Consider the following 17,313-nt stretch of genomic DNA (forward strand, 5'->3'; position numbering starts at 1 on the left):
GATGATGAATGGCTTGAAAAATGACTTTGTTAATTCATTGTATTGAAACTGATTGAACTCTGCCAGCTCATATTTGTTCTCCTTCAGTATTCCTTACACAAAGAAGTGCCATTTCTACACCAAGAAAGTGACAGACCCAGGCACAAAGAAAGTGCAATTTGAAAAATATGAAGTATTATTAAAAAAACCACCCTCCAAGTAAATAAATTCTATTTCCCATAAATGGAAAAGGACAGCAAAGAAACACGAGCAGGAGAGAACAGCATTTCTCAGTCTAAGTGAATGATGCAACAGTACTTCTGCAAACCAACAAGATACAGGAACTCAGCCTATAAAAGGAGGCTGAAACCATCAGCGTTCACAGCTGGCTCCTTGCAGTTTCACCTGCCATTTAAGGCAGTCCTGCACGGAATAATCCTCAGCATGATTTCCAAGAGCCTTGACTGCACTCCAGCCTGGGCATGAGTCACAGCTCATTTCACTTGTAGAAATGTTAAAACTTATTAAGGTGTATTACAATAGGCAGCTTTGGTAAGTGAAGTGTTGATCCCCTGGAAGAAGTGTGCGATGAGGTAATGCAGTCATGGTTTGTGCTATTAATCACACATTCTTCTGGGGAGCTGGCCCCACACTGCTGGGGTTCAGCCTTATTTATCAACAGCCACATCTGGACAATGAAAATTTTTGCTTTCTGCCTTCCTGGTTAATGGGGATGCAAAATTAACAAAGTCATTTCAGAAAGAGAAGAAAAGAAATCTTGCCTTTGTAGCACTGCTAAACCCATGGGTTCTATGGATTATTGAAGCAGAGAGAATAGGTAGAAGAGCCGGTAAAACATTTCACAATGTCCACACCCTGACCTATAAAGGTTTCTAAAGTTTTGCTAGGAGATGCCTGCTCCTGTGTATGAATCATTTAGAAAAAGGATGAATCTATAAACAGGGAAGTAAGGAAAGAATAATGCTGGAGAGGCTGCACCCCCTGTCCCCCCATGTCCTGCATTATACCACAAAAGCATGTTAATTATTGACTCTAGCTTAACATTTGACTTGGTGAAATCCCAACTTAAGTTTTACCATCTGTTGTTTCCTCACCATTCCTCCCTCTGTAAAAATTTTTATTCTTTTCAAGCTGTACTTTTATGATATCCTTAATCGTGTGACTATGTGGAAATGACCTACTTGAGCCCCTGGCCTAGGACTGCCACAAACCAATTGTCTGCAAAAATATTTCATTAAACAGAAGTGCCAGTGTTGGACAGTTTGGAGTGTCCCTATGGCAGGAGTTCTCAGTGTGAGACATGACCTAATGATGAGGCAGGTGCAGGGCTGCTTCTTCTGGACATGTTAATTTGCTTTTTGAATGTCTGAATATGCATCAGAAGCTTAAAGGCATAAAATCATAACACCAGCTGTGGTAAAGACACTTTCAATAACTATATAGACTTCGGGGGTAAATTTTTTGGCTTTCCAATGTCCTAAGGACAAGTCCAAAAGAGTCAATGTCACAGGCTGTAATTAGGCTCTATAGAAAGCAACAAAAATGAGGAATATAATTTGGAAAGATGGGTTTCAATTAAGAGGCATAATTAGCTGGAGCAGGCAGGGAAATGGGGAAACAAACATGATGAAGTAGCTACAAACTGCAGTTCTTCCTTAGAACAGAAGTTAAAGGTGTGCTGCCTTTAGAGAAGTACCAGCTTTGGATCAGCTCTGCACCCCTGAAACAACGTATGAGAAAATAAAAGATCAAATGCATCAAACAAAAAACTGGGAGTGACTCTTGCCAGAACAATTTCAAAGCAGGAGATCTGTAATGTTGCTGCAAGCAGACAGAAATTGTGATCGTAAAGTTACCTGTGCAGGAAAGAGAACACATTCTTATGTACTATTAATGAGAAAAATGAGTAATTTTTGAAAGCCATTCCAGCACCAAGGCTCTGCTTCCAGGTTAATCTCACAAGAGTTTCAAGACACTCTGAGAATGTATCCTCTGTTTCTGTAGAGAACAAAAACCTTAAAAACACAACCAAAGAAACCTTTTCTTTAATGTCTACAGCCTATCACTGCATTAAAATTGAGATACTCAAGCATCAGTCATATAAAAGGGATAATGGACACTCCCTGTCCTCAAAGACTCACATGTCAGAATTTAGAAAGATAGTCCATTCTTCTTGCCACTGCTTCCAAACCCACTCCATACACAGCACTGAACTCCGTAATTATGCCTGGTGGCTCTGAAGAAAAATATTCCTCTAAACGTTTGGCCATAAGAGCGATGCAACTAAATTTCCTGTGGTATAGGGCCAGGAAAGTGGATAATACGAGAAATTTTCTTATGTAATCCGTAAATTTTATTCTCTCGTTCAAGTTCCGCACGGATTCTCCCGCGGTGCTCAGCACGGGGAGGGCTGGAAGCGGCTCTGTTCCGAAGGCCGGTGGTGGCCTCTAGTGACAACCAGGTAGATCCGCACGGAGCCCGGTGCCTGTCCCTGCTCCTGCCGCTCCTCCGGGGCTCCTGCGGCTGGGGAACAACCACCTGGAAATTTCTGCTGCAGTATCTGTGCAATGAACGTTACTAACAGTGCCAGACTTCCTCCAGGAGAGTATGGAGACGGATTTTCGGCCTGTTTCCTTTATTTTGCATTTTTGGTATCTGCTTTCCTGACACAGATGTTGATGCTGGGAGGGTATTAGGGTTCCAAGCAGCCCATAGCTTGCTCCTGGTTGTACAAACCCTGGGAGTGGGGATGCCGTGGGATCGCTGGGATGCAATGAAAGGATATTCCAGAGCAGTCCCCAAACAAGAAGCTGCAGCTGCGCCTCTGCCCAGGCACCTCCTGGCATTATGAGTGCAATTTACCCTGGGGAAAAATTCAGGGTTTTTTTCTGAACTGAGGGCTCCAGGTGTGACACAAAAGAGATCCCAGAACCACAGGAAGTTTTTTTAAAGTTAGCAAAAATATCTACACAGATATGCAATATAGTGTGTTTGTATGTATATTTTGCAGTGTACACCTATATTTGCACACGGCCATGAAAATTGTATTTGCCTCCTGAATCACAGAAATATGCAACATTTTTCATGGGTGTTGAACTACTCCAGCATTACGGAACTGAGGGAGTCAGTAGGCTGAAATTCTCTCCAGTTCACTGGTTTTCTCATTCCCTTGACACTTCAGTTGCACAGGGTTTTTCCAAGGGAGAGAGATCTGCCAGCAGTCCTGGGTTGGAGCTGATCTTAATGGCACTTTTGGGGAAGAAAAAAGAGAAGGTTCGTTTGTGTGGCCTGGAGCTGTTTTTGTTGGCACTGAGATCTGATTCTGTTCGAGGAGAGCAGCTGAGACAGGAAAGGCAGCTCCTGACTTTCATTTTCCACCTGTGGCTGGGGAGGGATGGAACCCACACACTGCCTCACGCACCACTCCAGGAGCTGGAACACCTCTCTAAGTACCATAAATATGTAATGTTTTAACTCACCCCTCTGGTCAAAGCTCCAAGCAGAAAGAAATAAGATGCAGTGGTTTGATGATTGAGATATTTTCATTGGACAAAAGATAAAAAGGAGAGGGAAATGAGGGGGAAAAAATACGTGAGGCAGACAGTGTAAGATCTTGAGCTGCAAATGTTCAGGGCTTAGGTGAATCCACCTGAGTTGGTGACATCATCCAGAACTTTCTCTCCTCTGATCCCATTCAGCAAAGCACAAAATACCTTGCTTTGCTCTTTGGAGAGAGGAAGCTTCACAGGCATTGGCATCAACTGGAGATGCAAAGGTAATTAAGAAAAGAAGGAGGGGAGTATCTCAGACCCAGAAATGCTGAATACTGAAATAAGGCTGGAACACTGAAAACAGAATCTCTCAGCATCACTGAAAACAGCATCTCTCTTGAATGCACTTGGCACAGCAATGTCCTTTCAGGACTGTTGTGTAGATCTCTCAGAATCAAACCCTTATGATACTAAACCCAAACACAGGGATCAACAGGGACCAACAAAAGGCTGTTGGATTTCACTCCTAGAATGGATCATCTCTACAGATTGAACTAGAAGACTTTGCTTTATTTCAGTCTCTATGTCAGCCAAAAGAAAAGCATCTGTTCCACCTAAAGGCAGCAAAAACTCAGACCCACAGCTGGGTGTGTCTTTTTTCCTTGAACTCTCCAGACTGGTTGCCCATGGCTGGTTAGCACAGGTGAGTCAGATGGAATGGCATCCACATTATCAGAGCCCTGCAGAACTTATCTCCATGGCCCTCTAATGCACATTAAACTTCTGTCACACAGGTGACATTTCTTCATGAAATCAAACAAATCATTAGTGTTGCTATAAATGTTTTATTGTGTCTATAGGCAATCCACTCTGACCAAGAATGTCACTGAAGGGAAGTGCTACCTGTGAACCCACAGACTGTCCTCCACAGCTCCCACAACTGAGTCTGGAGCAGAAACTGCTCTGCTGAGCTAAGCACCAGCAAACTGTTACCAGCACTTCTTCAATGCTGACCAGAGCTGCAGTACTGAACAATGGATTTTTAGGCTGCCCAATATCTATCTAGGTAACTTACTCTTATGAGCAATAAAAAAATAAATAAATAAAAATGAGACAGCCCATGTCCTTGCAGATAATTCCTGGGCATAGTCCAGGGGTGGAGGACGCTGAGGCCACTCCCAGCTGGTGCCTTGAGGAGCCCCTGGCTCTCCAGCCCGGCTGGAGCCTCATCCTCCCCTCACTGCCATGGCTGCAGCTTCAGGGCTCCCTCTGGCAGTTTCCACTGATTGATATAACCAGTCAAGATATGTTACATGGAAAAAAGTGTACTGAACCAGGAAAAATCCCCACCTCTGATGTGAATCTATCTTGATCCTAGCAAGTATTCTAGCTTTTTGGGGAGGACAGAAGCATATATAAAATGATAAGAACAGAGAAACTGTCAGTAAACAAATGAGGGAGGAGAATAAAAAGAACACTAAGAAAATTCAGCCTTGTATCTTTTCACATCATGTTTGTATGATGCCATTGCTCCTTGCTTCCTCTTGCATACATCTTGGATGCTTCAGCTGAATAGTCTAGAGGAAAATAATTGCTGGAGGTTCAGCCTGAACAAAAGCAGCAGAGCCATAACACAAGGCAAAAATCTGACCTAAGCCTGATGCTCACCTTAATTCAAAATCACTGACTTCTTTTTTCATTTGTTCACTAAATAAAAAAAATAGAATCTCCAAATGATGTTTAGAAAAAATATCACCCAGGTAACATGGAAACTAATTTTAATACTGAGAAGACAAAGCAGAATGTTTGCTCTTAAATAGACTGCCACACAATCCTGCAGAGATCGAGGCAGTGAGATACAGAGCCAAGGGATGTAAGACCAGCATGATCTCTTCTTTACTCCTCCTAAAGTCTAAAGGTGTAACTCTGCTCTACTAAAATGAGCAATTCTTACTCAGCCTGAATAATTTCAAAGGACAAAAGACAACCCACCCTGAGTCTCTGCAGAGACACTCTAAATGTCATGGCGCCAGTGTACTTTGGTTTCACATCTCATAAAGGCTTTTTTATTACAAGTTACGCCCAAGGAAGTTCAAGGTCCAAAGACACTCCACAGCATCCTCTTAGAATGAAAAATCCTGCCCTGCGCACTGATTGCTTTGGTTTGGAAACTGTGTTTCCAGAACAGCCAAGTCCAAGAGTTTAACTCTCTGCCTCGAGCCAAGACCAGTCAGACTAATCCCTAGCACAGCAACCTGAAGACTTGGCAGTACTGATTCCCTAATATATTGGGTATTTCCTAGTACCCAGCTATTCTGGGTTGGATGCTCTCAGAAAGCTGAAGGTGCTTCCAATACACAGTTCAGTGCCTCCAAAGCTCCATGTCTCACCAATTTACTTGCCCCAAGCTGGGAGATCAGTACATACAGCAGCTGCTCTCACTAACACAAGCCATGTGTGCTCATTGTTCTACCTGACAACATCAGTAACACATAGAAGCAGTGTCACTGCAATGCCTCAGAGCTGCACCTCCACACTGTCCTAATACACACCTGCCACCCCCTCTCCTGCAACACTAACAACCCCTCAGCAATCAGGTTCTTCCCTTGCTTTACAAATTCTCCACACACTTTCTGTATCAAGTGTACAGCACAGTCAGCCCAGGAGCCTCCTCTACACGATCAGCAGTAGGATGGTTGAGTCTCTTCATGGAAAGGCAGCTGGTTTCCTGTTAATGACCTCAGCCCCTGGGCTGGGGACAGACCTCCCCAGTATGGCACTTGTTAGCTGATGGACTCTGATGAGACAGGAGGGAAACTTGTTTTGCTTCAACTTCAGCCACATTGGAGGGCTGGAGGCTCGTTCTGCTGGAAGCTGGAACTCAACACTTCCTGCCACTCTATGGACCTCGGCATCTCACACGTGAAACACAGAGGGCTGTGAAGGTTTCCAATATTCTCACTCCTCCTGCCTTACTTAAAGACAAAGAAATACCCTTTCTACTCAATCTCAGATGTACTGAAAGCTCAAATTCCACTTGCAAGGATTTTCTAATACCAGATGAATGCATATTCAATCCAAGCTGATGGCAACAGCCTCTTCACTGGCAGTACAGATGTTGGTTTGTGCTTACTATGAAATGAATTCACATGGTAGTACAGCTGCCTCCTTTCTAATAATTTATACACAGTTCTGGACTGTCCTGAGGCCCAAGTTATTGCTTACTCAACAGAAATATAAATATTTTAAGTCTCTTGTCACATAAAGGCAACTCTCATTTTAAATTCATGAGCTGCACAGGGGGCTAAGAACCTGCTCATTTGTTCTAAAGGGCTACAGAGAGGGTTGGCTGCAGGTACATGGTTATAAATGATTCAACAGATCATTTTTTGTTTATCTGTTATACAAAAAAACAAAGCAAGCAAACTACCCAGGGAGTGTTCCTCAAACACAGACAAACAGATGAGAACCCCTTCAAATACTGGGGAGGGGGGGCAATATCCTGTGTGCTCTTTGTGCTGATACCAGCAACACTCTGCGTCAATATAGGTGGGGTTTCCAGCCACTGTGCTTCCTCTTGGACCTGTATAAAGGTATAAAGGTGCACAGTGCACACTCAGCTCCTCACTGGCGTCTCTGTCTGTGCTGATTTACCTGCTTCAGCCCAGAAGACAAAGAGCAGAAATGGCATTCTCCACCCGCAGCACCCAGTGGAGTACGAGCAGCCGTGTCCAGCCCTCTGCACCCAGTGTCAGTAGTCTGACCTCCAGGAAAATGTCCATCCAGAAGATCCAGGCACCCAGTGTCTATGGAGGGGCTGGGGGCTATGGCACCCGCATATCAACCAGCACCAGCTCTGGCCAAGGCCTGGGAGGGAGCCTCCAGCTCAGCATCACTGGGAGCGATGTGCTGCTCGCTGGCAACGAGAAATCAACGATGCAGAACCTGAACGATCGCTTGGCTGCCTACCTGGAGAGGGTGCGCTCACTGGAGAAGTCAAACTCCCTGATTGAGAAGCAGATCAGGGAATGGTATGAAAAGAACACCGTAAGTGTAGGGCAGGACTACAGCTCCTACTTCAAAACAATTGATGAACTCCGAAATAAGGTAAGAGACCATAGAGCCCTCCATAAATATAGGAGTTGCAAATATAAATGAGATAGAGAATAAGCTGTTGTAGAAAAATAACTTTTCCAAATTGTAATGGGCCTAGCTGGGAAGAAAAACTTCATTTTTGATCAGCTACTAGTGACAAATTTCAGATCATTTGTAATACCAGATATATGCCTGCAGTTGTGAGTAATCTCATACATGAAAAATCTGACTCAAAATTAGCTAGTTCTATATATGCCTTAGGTGGCTTTAATTAGAGAAAGTACTTATGGAAATCTACACATTTAAATACAGTTTAGCAACAGTATTTCAAAGTGGTTTATTAGAAAAGAAGCACAAGCACTCAGAAAAAATTAAAGACCACTGCTTAAGATAGTAAATTACCACTGGAAACAAAGAAATATTCCCAACAATCAACTGACAGGTTTGTCAAATCATGTTTCCAAAACTTCCTTCAGTCTTTTCCCTTTTATTTTTTTATCAGTTCTACTTCCCAACATTTAAGAGCAGATCCCTTCAGAGAATAGTTAATCTCAAGTATTCGATACAGTTATTTTATGGTAGGACAATTTGTCTTTTGGACATCCCTAATTTCTTTCATGCACTTCAGATGGAACTTAGCTTAAAGCCAGCTGACCAACAGACAGCTGAAGTGAAGGAGGATGAAGCCCACTTACAGTATTCATTCCCAGGAAAGAATCAAGTGTGAATTTCTGTGCAAAGTTTCATTGCTTGTCCATCATTCCCTTTAGATTTCTGCTGCCCAGATGGAAAATTCCAGACTTGTCCTGCAGATTGACAATGCCAAGCTGGCTGCTGATGACTTTAGGCTGAAGTAAGTTCCATTATTTTATATCAATTCTTTCATGCTCCTCTTATTTAGGAAATCTTCTACTTACTGGAATCAGTGCCAAGTGAACATTTTCCGACTGTAAGTTTAATGGAAATTTCACAATGACTGCGGTAGTTACTGATTCTGACATTTACTCCAAACTGTTGCATTCCAATGATGACAAAAGGCACTGTATTGTCCAGGTTTGAGAATGAACACCTGCTCAGGCAGAGTGTGGAGAGCGACATCACCGGACTGCTCCGTGTCCGTGATGACCTGACCCTGACCAAAGCTGACCTGGAGTCCCAGATTGAGAATATAACTGAGGAACTTGTTTTCCTTAGGAAGAACCACGAGGAGGTGAGAACAGCTGACCACTGCCAGGGAGGGGGGTTTTGAGTGGCAAACAACCTCACTAGGAAGCATTTCTATCCTTCCTGGAAGCAGCATAACCATGTGTGACCCTAAGGGACATTCAAGCTGTCAGGGATCAAAGGCTGAACACTCCTCCATTCCAGTAATGAAGGAGTAAAGGTTTTCTCTAAGATAAATTTATGGTTCAGGAATTGCTATCCCAAAAAGTACACAAATGGGAGCCATGACTTCTGCCCTCATTCCACAGATCCAGTTCTGAGGAAATAATTTTTATGATACATTTATCTATGATATAACATTTATTGCTATGAAGTAGGTGAACTGTTCTAAGATGAGGTGCACTAAACAGTATTTACAACGTGATTAAGTTGTCTTGCCCCAAGGTACTATTGAAGATTAGTCAAATGTGTGTAGCTGTTGAGTTTGTGTCCCATGCCCAGGAGTGACAGGTCCCTGCAGCTGGTGCTAACACAGTCCCCGTTGCTGCAGGACTGTGACAGGCTGCGCAAAGAGGCGGGCGGCTCTGTGAGCGTGGCGGTGGATGCTGCTCCCGGCGCTGATCTCGCGGCTATCATGGAAAACATGAGAAAGCAATACGAAGAAATGGCAGAGAAGAACCGCCAAGAAGCCAAAGAAAATTTTGAAAAGCGGGTAAAGTCAACTGCTTTAAACACCAGCAAGAATGTCAGTCATGCCTGGCTGCAGTTCACAGTCCCTCCATTCTCCATTCCAGACAGCAGAACTGAACCAGGAAGTTGCCCTCAATGTTGAGCGGCTGGAGGTCCAAAGGAAAGAGATCACGGAACGAAGACAGGTCTTCCAGAACCTGGAGCTGGAATTACAGTCCCTGCTGACCATGGTAAATAACAAAAAGCAAAATAAGGACTGTGGATAGCAGAGAGTTACACACAGGTGTAATAAATAGAGGATAAAAAGATAAAAAGAGGAATGAGGGGCTTTACAATCAAAAGGTTATTTTAACAGAAAAATTATCCTCTGAATAATATGTCACTGTTCTTTTCATGCACTATAGAAACAGGCCCTGGAAGGCTCTCTGGCTGAAACAGAAGCACGGTACAGTCAGCAGCTTGACCAGATACAGGGAGCAATTTCCAGTCTGGAGGCTCAGCTGAGGCAGCTCCGAGCTGACATGGAGGCTCAGAACAATGAGTACAGCATCCTGCTGGATGTCAAGACTCGCTTGGAGATGGAGATCGCCACGTACCGCCGGCTGCTGGAGGGAGAGGAAACCGGGTGAGCACACACATGGCTTTGTGTGTTGGTTTGGGTTTTGTGTCAAATCTGCCTCTCTCCAACTGCTTTGGGGTGGGGAAGCCCATTGTCCAGTTCTCAGCCACAGAATCAGAGCAGGCTGCCATTCAGGCTGGGCTACTGAAGCTGCTGTGGAATTTTGAGGTGGCTCTCTCAGCCTACAGACTGTCACTGTGAGCTGGGGAGTTGGGTAGATGTTCACATGCCAGGAACACCTATAATGCAGTTTTTGATCAGCTTGTCTTTGTGGGTTAAGCAGAAAGTGGAAATTCCCCCAGATTCTACCTGTTCAGCTGTTCTGGCTCAGGAACTAGATTGGGTGTACCTGTGTGATCTGAAGTCCTGGCATTGCAGAAATCAGTCTGCAGATTAACTGTACCTACAGCTTATGCTAAGCAAGTTTCACTTCAACTGAGAGAACTCGTCTTACTGAGTTATCTTCTGATTCAATGTCTTGATGAAAGGGGATTAGCTGTCCTGATCAAACACATAGGAAATGCACAAGGATGTTCAATACATGACTTGGCATGTATTTACATTTTCCAATTTACAATTTGAACAGGTATTTAGAAGAAATGCCAATAGCAGAGGTGCCTGAAAAAGGTATGTCCCACCAACTTCTTTCTGTTTTGATGGTGGCCTGTTGAAATGTTATGGAATGAAACAGCCTGATATAAAACAACAGCTTCAGAGCAAATAATCAGCCAGTGGAATCTCACATCAAGAAAGCTATCAACTGTTTGGTTACCCTATGAGGACTATACAAACCTGGGTTTATATATACAATTCAGGTACCCAGTATAAAATCACAGACTCGCCTTACCCATTCTGTGATTCTGTGAGTCCTCAGAGACCCAAGAGAACAACAGAGAGTTACTGAATTCACCTCTGGAGAACTGCAGAAGCATCTGCTTTTCCCTGCTAGCTGCACTGGGATTTCCAAGTAACATATCCAGTTTCATAGTAAAAATTTCCAGTTTGGTGTAAGTCTATTCCAAGATTTTAGGTCTAAAAGTCTGTGCTAAACTGAAGCAAAACTATCAAGAGTGCTAGAGAGTTATTGAATCCAGTATGCACTCCAGTCTATGGGCAACATACTCAATATCCAAAAGAGAAGCCACACCCCACACACTGCAAAAGTTTACCTCAAGGACCTGTGGATTGAAGATGCTTTTTGATATTTCCTCATGTAGCAGCAATATTACTCTGTCAGTGTACATTGCATTAAATTACTTCTCTTTTCAATTTCCTTAACAGAATCAAGTAAGTTTAAGAAGATCAAGACAATAGTTGAGGAGGTGGTTGATGGCAAGATTGTCTCCTCTGAGGTCAGAGAGGTTGAAGAGAAGATGTAAATGGCACCAGCACAAAAGATGCCTCTGAGTTCCCTGGAGCTGATGCCAAAATGAAAAGGTTTAAAAAGAATCTGATCTAATTTACTCTAAAGCCCAGAAGGATTAAAAAAATGCCAAAATTCAAATCTGTTGTTGTTGTTGTTTTTGTGGGGGAGCACTAATGAAAATCTGTAAGTCACAACATAAAAGACTTTAGGTTTACTTACACAGTGACTAAGTACCTTGATGGAAAAAAATCAAATCAGCCTGGTATGAATGTATAATTGCTTCCAACACAGATAAAAATGGAAGTATTAGGTTTTTAAAATGCATTAAGGCATCAGTTCAGCACGCCTTTTCTGAATGTGAACTCCCACTCAAACACAAAGCAGCTTCACTTCATTAAAATATGATTTTCAAATACATAAGAAGCGTCAATTTGGTTTTCATACTATATTAACATGAAAAAATAAATGGAAGAAGCCTATTCGATATTTTTCACATTCTGTGAATGATTATGTCATCTGAGACTGTGGCAAGCCAAGATATTTTATGGATAAAAATATAATTGAAATTATCTCACTCTCTCTCAAACCTCTCTGTGCCAAAAATGTTCCGGGTCCCATAGGGAGGCCCCTGTGCCACACCTGGATTCTCAGTCCCAGGAGTTTACATTTTCCTCTTGAGAACATAAACACACAAAGCTCTTCCCTATGAAACCTCACCTGTCCAGAGCTATGTAGTGTACATAAACAGCTGCCAAAGAACTAATCCCCTGCTTTCACTGCCCCGAGTCACTGAGACCGGGCTATCAGCTCATTTCCACACAAATGCTTTACTTACACCTTTGATCTTCCGCTCTTTTCTGCCCCAAAAGCACCCCATGCTCCTGAGTGCGGATAAATCAAAAATTAACACATTTCAGTTGACAAATCCAATGATATAATTAAGCCAGGACAAAGGAAAAATGATTTTTCATTTATCAAAATGACTTCAAAAGAAAAATATACTGGCTTGGGAGGGTTCCCATGCCCAAACCTGCACCCAGAAGCGCTACATTTGATCTTCAGATTTGTATTATAGAAAGCACCAAAAACAGAAATCAGATTTCTTATTTTGAGATAACACCAAAATATTTAGCAGACAGAATGGTCAGTTCCCAGCTCCCAAGTACAAGCTCTCATATGCTATAGATTATATGCTGTAGACTATAAGCATATCATTCTGAAGTATTTCAGTGATGAAAGGGTTAGGGCATAAACCCAATTCCAAATCCTATTTGGTATAAGTATATTTATATTTTCATATTAATGATCACCCTGCAGCTCACTGAACATCCATGTGCCCTTGGACACCTGATGGTCACTTTTCTTACTTCTTAAGCATCCAGGAGCACTAATCTAGCAAAGGCTCCTGGCTGAAGAGCATTATGAAAAGAAAGACATTCCTGCTACACAGGCTGAGAAGCAGGGATCAAAGGGATCACTCTGCTGACTTAGCAAACTCCTGTAAGAACAGCCCCAAATGCAGGAAGCACTGAATCTGCAATGACAAAAAAATTATTTAGGAGGGATTTAAATGCGAAAATAATTTTTTATGCTCTGTTGCACATGGCAGAACACAATCGTGATGTCTCAGCTCCACTCCACCCATTTCCCCTCATACAAATACCTGGAGGGCACCAGATTTCCACTCCCATTGGCAATTTTGGTTGGCACATATCATTTCGGTTGGTCAGAACATACTAAACTGACATCCCCTCCAAACAGGAGGGAGAGAGAGAGTGAAAGCTCTCCCCAGGAGGTGGGGACTCCTCCTGAAACACCCACTGCTGTCCCTATAAAGCTGCCCCTGCTCCTGCTCTGCCCTGCTCTCTGTTGTATCCTTCACGGGGCAGATCCAGGCACCTCGAGCACCATGGCCCTTTCTGTGCGCACAAGCGGCGGGTCCCGGCAATTCTCCTCTCGGAGCGGATTTGGAGGGGGATCTCTGAGGATGTCCAGTTCCAGTGGTGGAGGAAGCTTTGGTGGCAGTGGGCTTGGCTTTGGTGGAGGGTCTGGTGGAGGGTTTGGTGCAGCTTCTCTGTTGGGTTCAAGCTCTGGCTTTGGTGGGGGCTTTGGGGGCAGCTCAGGTGCAGGACTTGGAAGCAGCTTAAGCAGTGGCTTTGGTGGAAGCTTTGGAGGTGGTTTGGGTGGTAGCTATGGAAGTGGCTTAGGCAGTGGGTTTGGGGGAGGTTTGGGAAGTGGTTTTGGCAGCAGTTCAGGTGCTGCTTTTGGAAGTGGCTTTGGTGGTGGCTTAGGGACTGGTTTTGGAGGTGGGTTTGGCCCTGCTGGTGCTGGGGATGGTGGCCTTCTTTCTGGCTCAAAAAAAGAGACTATGCAGAACCTCAATGACCGTCTGGCTGCATATCTGGACAAAGTGAGATCTCTGGAGGATGGCAACACCGAGCTGGAGCGCAAAATCCGTGAATGGTATGAGAAAAATGGCCCTGGCACTGGCACCCCTGGATCTGGGAATGACTACAGTAAATTCTACCCCCTCATTGAAGATCTTCGAAACAAGGTAGCACAGCAATGTATTTAATTTATCTTTATAATTGTAACTCACTTAATAGTATTAGTGAAAACAACAAATTTCTTTTGGAAAACAAGAGCACATTTATCCTTTGGTACTGACATTTGCAGTGACCTCTGTCACTTTGCACTGGTGACGTGGTAAATTATTCCTGTACATTAAAGCAATTCTGTAGCTGCGTCACACAGTGATTTGTCTAACGTGAATAAAGGAGAAGGCAGTGATGGAATGAAGTTCTACAAACCCTTGTAGAACATAAAGTTTAAAGCCATTACAAAGCCATGAAGCCTTTGGGCTGCAGCATCATTCTCTGAATAATGTTTGTACTCTAGATCATCAATGCAACCATCGACAATGCGAGGATCATTCTGCAGGTTGATAATGCCAGACTGGCTGCTGATGACTTCAGACTGAAGTAAGGATATCTTAATGTTATAAAAACTCCTTAAGGAAAAATTTCTGTTGTACAAAAAATCTCTTTCCTCGTAGAATACTTGTAGTATAATTATTAAACAGTATTTTAATAATTACATGTATTAAGTTTTCAAATTAATGCTAAAATAAAACACATTAATAGTTTGCATTTGATCCCACTAGCCATGTAAAAAATAATATTTAATGCCTTTATGCATAGATATGAGAATGAAGTGGCTCTTCGGCAGAGTGTGGAGGCTGACATCAATGGTCTGCGCAGAGTCCTGGATGAGCTGACCATGACCAGGGCAGATCTGGAGATGCAGATTGAAAGCCTGAATGAAGAACTGGCTTATCTCAAGAAGAATCATGAAGAGGTAATTTTTTTTCTTTTGTGAATTCATAACAAGATACATGAAATTGTGAATCATCAAATTACTCCCTTATTTAAGCCAGTGGGAGTTCCTGGGTTTCATTATAGGTTCTGTTTGCTGTTACTTTTTGAGTTTGCTGAAAGAGTACGACAAACAATCTACAGATCCTTGTTGAAACAGAATTTATATCACATCTTTTTCTTTACATATATTTTGGTATAGCTATTTTGTCTAAGAGAACTTTCTCTTTATTTTCAATGTCTCCAGGAGCTTCAGGGCATCCAAAGCAGTGAATTTGGCCAAGTCAGTGTGGAAATGGATGCTGCTCCAGGGACTGACCTGACCAAGCTTCTGAATGATATGAGGGGACAGTACGAAGTCATTGCCGAGCAAAACCGTAAAGAGGCCGAGGCGTGGTTCAATGAAAAAGTAACAACCAGAGAGAGCAAACTCAGCAAAATGCATGGGAAAATGAGTTCAATACTTGGAACAGTAAAATTACACCCCATTCTTCCTTGTCATTTCAGAGCGGAGAGCTGAAAAGGGAAATCTCTACCCATACTGAGCAGCTCCAGTCAGGAAAGAGCGAGATCACAGATTTAAAAAGGACTCTCCAGAGCTTGGAAATAGAGCTGCAGTCTCAGCTTGCCATGGTACGTTCTGGGAAGCTGCTGACTGCTCAGAGCCAATTTGGCAACTTCAAAAGTCTTTTTAGACCTAATCCTATTCCATAGAATTGAGGATTTGCATTTCTTTCTGATTAAATCCCATATTCTTTTAGTTCCTAAACAGCAGTAATATATCTAACTGGATTGCAAAGAGCATGTCACAAAGCAGATGAGTTTTTACATCACTTCTAGGGAAGTGACAAGGGACAGTTTTCAAACCAGTATTTTCAAAAAGAAAATAAAACCTTCCGAGTAATGCAGCTGCGCCCACTCCCTTAAAACTACTTGAGTTGGTTTTGTTAAGAGATTTTTTTTTTCCTTAACCAGAGATTATTTAATATCCTTACACAGAAAAAATCCCTGGAAGACACTTTAGCAGAAACAGAAGGTGGTTACTGCGCTCAGCTGTCACAAATCCAAATGCAGATTGGGAACCTGGAGTCCCAGCTTTTCCAGGTCAGGGCTGACATGGAGCGCCAGAACGCGGAGTACCAACAGCTCCTGGACATCAAGACTCGTCTGGAAATGGAGATTGAAACCTACCGGCGCCTGCTGGATGGAGAGCTTGTGTAAGGAACTGGTTGACACAAAATATCTCCTTGGGTTTATTTTCTGTAGCAAAATCCTTGCCAGGAAAAAAAGAGGTGAAATAAGTGGAACATTCTCCAAGTGACAGTAAGGCACATACAGTGATCTGAAATATCACTGTGACTGAGGAGAGTGAGCCATTCTGCTCACTATTTAAATAACCTATCAATGTCACCATGAAAAGGGAATTTATCCTGATCCTATCACACATCCTGCAATAGTGCATGTCTCTGATTCCCTTTTAGGGGTGCTGGACAGGCAGTTACACTTGAAAGCTCATCCCTGACAGGGTCCAAATCTCAAACACAATCACTGGACTCTTCTCAAGGTAGGTAGAATTTGATTGAATAAAATTTTGTTTCTAAAGTCATCCTTTCAAATCAAATAATACATGTTATCCTGTTTAACTACAACAGAGAGTTCACTAAAATCAGAAGCCAATTGGAAAGAAAAGGGGGGTATCTGGTCATGTGCTGCTTTGGTTTATCATTTTTAACACGTTGATAAATATTCTTTGTTTTGTTCATGATGTTTAGATCCAACCAAAACTAGAAAGATCAAGACAATTGTCGAAGAAGTGGTAGATGGAAAAGTTGTTGCATCCCACGTTAAGGAAGTTGAAGAGAAGATATGAGGCACAATCTGATGTGGCAAAGGATCCATTTGCTCCAAGCCAAAATGGATAAATAACTTTATTCTTTTGTATGAAGTGATAAAACATTTGGCTTTGTACTCAGAATCTTTTAGATAAGACAAAGTTGGCACTTTAATTCCTTGCAGACATACAATACATTTCCTGCTTCACTCTATCAGCCTTACCTGTATGATTTCCATAGTGTTCTTTAAAAATATCATCAAATCTCTATTCAATAACCAGAAATATGAAGCACACATTTAAGGAGATTTGCCTTTTTATAATCTTTAGTAACCAATAGATAAAATAATTTTGCTGTTCTAATCTCATTTTCCAGTTTTCATCCCTAATAAAAAGGACTCCACAAGCTTTAATGTATTAGTGTCCCTTTTTTCTCCACGACCCCCTCCAGCTGTGTGGTGAGCCAGCAATAAAATATGAACATTGAAAGCAGCTAGAATTCAAAGTTCCATGAGTCCTAGGAAAGATGCAACTGCTTACACCTACCTATCTTCAGCCTTCATAAATCTCATAGCCAGGTGTTCCCTTTACACCTGAAAAAAAAGATAGAAAAAGAAAGCATTAGTTTATAGCATCCCAAGTGCAATACCTTTGTTTGTCTGATGGATTCCTAACTGTTTTCT

The 17,313-nt window shown here is 42.5% G+C and overlaps 2 protein-coding genes across 2 annotated transcripts; both read left to right on the forward strand.

Moving 5' to 3' along the window:
• The first annotated feature begins 7,095 nt into the window (after positions 1-7,095).
• LOC132339387 (keratin, type I cytoskeletal 20-like) lies at positions 7,096-11,563 on the forward strand. The gene is made up of 8 exons (XM_059869614.1): positions 7,096-7,598; positions 8,357-8,439; positions 8,640-8,796; positions 9,301-9,462; positions 9,545-9,670; positions 9,845-10,065; positions 10,646-10,686; positions 11,341-11,563. The coding sequence occupies exons 1-8, from the start codon at positions 7,176-7,178 to the stop codon at positions 11,436-11,438; spliced, it is 1,311 nt and encodes a 436-aa protein (XP_059725597.1). The 5' UTR covers positions 7,096-7,175; the 3' UTR covers positions 11,439-11,563.
• Positions 11,564-13,326: 1,763 nt separating this feature from the next.
• On the forward strand, positions 13,327-17,038 carry LOC132339380 (keratin, type I cytoskeletal 12-like). The gene is made up of 8 exons (XM_059869607.1): positions 13,327-13,979; positions 14,324-14,406; positions 14,626-14,782; positions 15,047-15,208; positions 15,307-15,432; positions 15,799-16,016; positions 16,281-16,363; positions 16,572-17,038. Exons 1-8 carry the CDS (start codon positions 13,335-13,337, stop codon positions 16,667-16,669), a joined length of 1,572 nt encoding a protein of 523 aa, XP_059725590.1. The 5' UTR covers positions 13,327-13,334; the 3' UTR covers positions 16,670-17,038.
• The last annotated feature ends 275 nt before the right edge of the window (positions 17,039-17,313 follow it).

Source organism: Haemorhous mexicanus, chromosome 28 (assembly GCF_027477595.1).
Source record: "Haemorhous mexicanus isolate bHaeMex1 chromosome 28, bHaeMex1.pri, whole genome shotgun sequence".
Classification (NCBI taxonomy): Eukaryota; Metazoa; Chordata; class Aves; order Passeriformes; family Fringillidae; genus Haemorhous; species Haemorhous mexicanus.